Consider the following 5,962-nt stretch of genomic DNA (forward strand, 5'->3'; position numbering starts at 1 on the left):
ACTATAGTTATCATTTTATAAATTACATCCCCAATACTTATAACTGGACATTTATTCCTTTTATACCCCACCAATTTAAAGTGCCTGAAGCTTATGATAGTTCATTGTATCCACTTGGGACAGTGTTCAAAGATTTCTACCAGAGTTCATTTTTAATGTGATGGGAACTTTAAGCAGAGTTCTGTTTGCCCTTCCATATCTGGTTTCTTGAGTAATCCTGTTTCCCCATCACCTTTACCTGGTATGGATTCACCCCAAAACCTGTCTTAGGACCATTGTGACCAGTTTCTTGACTATTCTGTGAGAAACAATGGTCTTAACTTCTCCCCCTCAGAACCAGAGCAGAGAGCCAACCTTAAGGATGCGGCTTGTCCATTCCTTTTATTTAGGGCTTTACTACTGTGAAACTAGAGACCCGTTGAAAACACTATTTGTCAAGCCTTCATTTAGCCACTTCAATATGGTAAGTAAGAGAGTGTTTACTGAGCCCCTCAATGGGCCACAATTGTGCTAGTTACTGTGATGAATGACAACTGGTGTGCTAGTCTCTGTATATTTTACCAATCCCTACAACAAGTTGGTAGTTTCTATTCCTGTGTATACCAGTTTGAGTAAACTTCTCATAATTATGATGGCTATTTGAATTAATCTAGAGAAGCCAGATTCAGGAATTAGGATCAGAAATTAGAATCTATATTTTGATCAGCTAATAAACTCCTCTTCTAGTCCCTTCTGGGTTTGCACGTGGGTGAAAGCATAGCAGAGTTAGAGAAAGCACTACGAGAAAGACCAACAGAGGGGACAAAATGTGTGAAAATATTACCTGGCCACATGTATCATATTTCTATGAATTCTATCCTCTCTGCTGGATTTAAAAAAGCAAACCTCATTTTATAATCATCCACAGAAGGCTCTTATGAAAATTAAAGATTATCTTGCACAGACACTGATAGTTTACTAGTGCTCAAAACACTTGAGCATTTTATTTTATTATGATTACTGTCCTTATTATCAATATATGAGGATACTGAGATTATTAGTATCATTTTGAGCAATCGGTGTTAAAATTGGCCATTCTGTCCTGGGAGGGACAATAGGAAGATGGTGGGGGATAAAACCCTTCTAGCAGCCAGGAATGTAGAGAAGCCCTAGTAGAGAATTCTCTTCTTTATAACAATGACAAGTATCAAGTCACACTTGTGGCTCTGGCTTGAGAAAATGAGAACCAAGTCTGAGAACATAAGAGTGTTAAAAGCCCCTTCTTGTAGGCAAATGGGTTTCATTTTCTTTCCTGCTATTATTGGGTGTGGCTTTGGAGAACCTGGAGCCCACAGGAGCAGTGAGTTGCAGTTACTCAATCTAATTGCTAGTGTGGGGCAGCCAATCTCTATTCCTGCTGCCAACTTCATGCAGATTTTTTCATAGTTATGAAAGTTGCCCCTGTGACATTACGTAGTGTCTCTTTGCCTACTTGCAATGGAGGACTTGATTCTGACTCCAGTTCCCTGGGATGCATTGTGCACTGCAGGGCGCTGTTACAGATGTCACTCATGTCTTTCAAAGCTTTCTGACTCAACCAGGTGGAGCCATACAGTCATTAACTCCTGTCTCTCAGCCTTAAAGCCTGTCATTCACAGTCTGCTTTGTGATGCCCAGGCTGGTCTTAGCCCCAGCTCTAAGGGTACCTCCTCGGAGTTCCTGTGACATCAGTAGTTCCTGAACCCATCCGTTCAGTGGGTTCTATGTTTTAATGACCCAACCTCTTCCTAAGTGTAAGGTTCTTCCTGCAGGTACTATCTCCATGTTATGCCATCCTCTTTTTTTCTGTTTCAATTCTCCAATACCCATTTAATCAATTGCTCACATTAAATTTTCTAAAAACAATGGGTGTGATATCTTCTCTCCTGACTTGCCCACTGTTATCCAGAAACCTGAAAGTATGCCATGCCTTCCCACCTTCAGCTAGAGTGCTTGGGCAGAGTCAACAGATCAAATGAGACTAGATTTTCAGTTCACTGCATGGGTAACTCAAGCACATAGGGAAAGTGGCCAACTCACTCTTCTGGTCCGTTTCTCCATTTTCCACCCCATTGGTATCATCTCTCTCCACCTGTATCCTCATTTTCAAGTCTCCCTGAAGGTAATAAGGTTGTGGAGGATGAAATAGAAAGCCGGTATTGTGTTATACCATTGTGAGCACTCTTCTTCTGTGGTCCTGCAGATGGTTTGTTGGGCAGGACTCTGTCTTCTCTAAGAACACCCTGGCTCTCAAGGAAGTAGGTACAGGCAGGAAATACATATGGACAGCCAGAAGGACAATCACAGGCCAAAGGAGAGTAGGGTGGAAGACTGGTCTCCAGCTTCAATTGCACTTGAAGAAGCATTTCTGTAGAAAGAACTTAGACTCTATAGCCTGGATTTTGATATCTACTCTATACCTCTCCAAATATGTGATCTTTGCCAGTTACCTCTCTTAAAAGCATTTTTTACTTTGTTAAATGTAAGTAATGATGCATTCAGAGATGTTGTGAAGATGAAATTACTTAAATATGATTGCCTAGGCTCAAAGCAGTTACTAAAGAAATATGTGTTTCTCCCTCTTGCCTAACTTCACCTGAACCAGGCAAAGAGAAAAAAGAAAGGTGTCTGGATAGATTATGAAGTAAGCCTCCCTGTGCATAATACATTTTCACTCACAGGCATTTCTAGGCATTGCTACCCAGGCAAAATCACTAAGCAAAAAGGGGAGAAGGATTTAGACACCTTTTCTACATATTCACATTTCTCTGTGCAGCAATTTCTGAATTCCTTGTTTTATCTCTTTGGTCCGAACCCCATATACAATGGGGTTCAAGGCAGGGGGTATGAGGTGATGAAGGACATTGAGCAGGATCAGGATGTCCATAGGGACCCTCTTTCTGGCCACATTTGTCAACACCACAACCAGCAGGATGGTGCTAAAGAAGAGGATGAGGATGAAGTGGGAGCTGCACGTGCTCAGGGCTTTGACTGCAGCCCCCTCGGCCTTGAATCTAAGCACAGCTCTTAGGATGAAGGTGTAGGAGAGGAAGATAAGGATGAAATCTGAGCCCAGTAGGGTCCAACCAGCCACAAATTGATAGAGTCTGTTCAGGGTGAAGTTGTCACAGGAGAGCCTGGACACAGACAGGTTGGCACAGATGCAGTTCTCAATGACATTTTTTCCACAATAATGGAGCTGGGCAGAGAGAATAGGAATGGGTGCAGTGAGAAGGGCATTTCGTGCGACAATAAAGATACTAGCCTTAGCCACAAATTGATCAGTGATGATGGATGGGTATCGTAGAGGATGGCAGATGGCCACATAGCGGTCATAGGCCATGACCATGAATGTGCAGGACTCCATGGGGAGGAAACTGTTCATGATGAACATCTGGAAGAAGCAGGCAGAGAAGCTGATGGACCTGAGGTCAAACCAGAAGATGGCCAGGACCTTGGGGATGACGGTGAGGCAGAGCACAACGTCCAGTAGTGAGAGCAGGCTGAGCAGGTAGTACATGGGCTCATGCAGAGAGGCCTCCAGTCGGATGGTGATCAAAAGAATACCATTGGCCCCCATGGCCAGGAGGAAGAGGAGGGTGAGGGGCAGGGACAGCCAGTGCTGCTAACTCTGGTAGTTAGGGAAGCAGATGAGGAGGAATTTGGAGACTGGAGCAGTGGAGTAGTTGCTAGGTGAAGCCATTGGATTAATCTTGAGCTGAGAAGGTTTCTCTTAACTATTTGTACAGTCAGATGTAAGACGTAATCTTTTAAATTGACTTCAAAAGTATTCCTCTCACTTACTCTTTAGGAAGCTAATTATATATAGGATATTTCCCAAATAAGGAAAATTCCAGTCAATGTTTTATTTTGTTTTTAGTGCAATAATCAGGAATGGTTAATATTCAAAATGTTATCTGAACATCCATACACATATCATGTTGGTAATATGCCATTTAAATTAGACAGTGAGTAGTTTAAAAGGAGGGTGAAGACTTTTTGAGAGATCTAAGATAAAAAGGCGTGTCATTTCCTTCCAAAAGAATTTTTTTCTTTTTCTTTTTCTTTTCTCTTTTGGTAGAGTGGTGAGACTTAACAAATAATGCCACAGTCTATGGAGAAAAAATGGATCCGTGAAATAATTAGATTTTCAAGTTAGGTCAGCATGGTACCAGTTTAAGAAAAGAACAATGTTAGTAGTATAAAGGAGAGAGGCTAAAAACATTCCTACTTTGTAGAGTAATCTCATATATGATGAGGGAGGCAACTAATCTATGGTGAATACGATGTTTTTTTAATGGGTGTTATTTTAAATTTTTAAATAGGTGTTTTGAGATAATTGTTGACATTTCAAGGGGGAAAAGCATCTATTTAGGTCCTCACCTACTACCATACACCAATATAAGTTAAGATAGATAATATTGTTGTATCCCCTCCCCAAACTTATGATAATCTAGAAGAGAATAGAATATAAATTTGCTTAAATTCAACCTTTGCTAAAATCTCAATACTATTGGAATATAACCATTTATTTTCCCAGAACTATTAGAATAAACCAACAGGAAAGGCTGATTGCACTATAAATTTATAGTTACCAACTTCAAATGGGCCCACAATATTTCCTGTCCATCCTACAAAGCTTTCCTAATCAACTCTTCCTTCTTGCCAAGGCCCTTTTCAACCTTTATTCTTTTCAATCCTTGAACTCTTCTTCTCTTGGAAGGTGACATCAATTACTACCTCACAGAGAAAAGGGAATGTGCCCAGTGAGATTTTCTTCAACTTCCTAAGAGAAAAATTACAGTTTTACTTGCACAGTCTCCCATCCTTTCATTGCGTACTCACATTAAATAGAATCTGTCCGTCCTCAAAATGTCAAACCTTCCATCTCTACGTTGACTCCTAGCCCTCCTAGCCTGTATTTATACAATCAATTGTGCATTCTAGTTCCCAATTTTGATTCATAGTTGTTTCTTTACTGAATCTGCCTTGTCTTTCAAACATTATCAGTATCTTTCATCTTTAAATATAAAAAATTAGAAAGCCTCCTTTTTACCTTTCAGCTATTTCTTTCTTTCCTTTCCTTCACATCCAAACTTCTCACAGCACTGTTATACTTACCACCTCCATTTCCTCACTGCATATCCATTCCATAACTCACTTCAATGTGGCTTCTTTTCCATTAATTTCCACAAAAACTCTCTCAAAAAATTACTTGTAGATTGCAGAATCTTGCTAAAACAATTGACCAACTCCTCTTCCTTGAAACATTCTCTTTGGCTTAGTTTGCACCCTGGTTTATCTCAGACCTCCTGATCTCCTTCTCATTTTTTCTGACTTGTCTTACATCCGCTACCTTGGCATCAGTTTCAAGATTCAATCCTGAGTTCTCTTTGATTTCCTTTTCTCATCTGTGCTAGTCTGTTTTCCTCTTTCTTCCACTTATTTTCTCTGCTCTGTATCCTCAGATAATTATCACCATCTCTATGTTGATTATTACTGAGTTATATACCTCAAACCTAGAATTCTTTAAAAGGCTACATGACATATTAACTTGGGTCTCTCAAAGATATCCAAAACTCATCAAGTCCAAAATCAACTCAAAATTTTTCTTCCAAACTTGGTCTTTTTCTAGCATCTCCTATCTCAGTGAATGGCATATAGATCTGGACTCCTCCACAAGCTAAAGACTAGACATTTGAACATATTCTTCACCTATATCACCCATTACAAACCTACCATTCAAGACCTGCCAAATTTCCCTTTTAATTAGCTCTTTAGTCTTCTCTACTAGTACTCCACTGTCACCACCCAAGACTAAAGTACCATTGTCTCTTAAATGAAATTACCTCCTAATGCATTCTAGGTTTCGTTATAAAACTATTCCCTACATTGAAATTAGAGAAATATTTTAATACAGAAATCTGAATTTGCCACTCATCTG

The 5,962-nt window shown here is 39.9% G+C and overlaps 1 protein-coding gene across 1 annotated transcript; it reads right to left on the bottom strand.

The window, feature by feature from the left end:
• Positions 1–2,776: 2,776 nt before the first annotated feature.
• Positions 2,777–3,721, bottom strand: LOC132242177 (olfactory receptor 56A1-like). The gene is given in 1 exon segment (XM_059711091.1): positions 2,777–3,721. A coding segment is annotated over 1 exon segment (945 nt).
• Between the last annotated feature and the right edge of the window lie 2,241 nt (positions 3,722–5,962).

This window comes from Myotis daubentonii, chromosome 9 (assembly GCF_963259705.1).
Source record: "Myotis daubentonii chromosome 9, mMyoDau2.1, whole genome shotgun sequence".
Taxonomy (NCBI): domain Eukaryota; kingdom Metazoa; phylum Chordata; class Mammalia; order Chiroptera; family Vespertilionidae; genus Myotis; species Myotis daubentonii.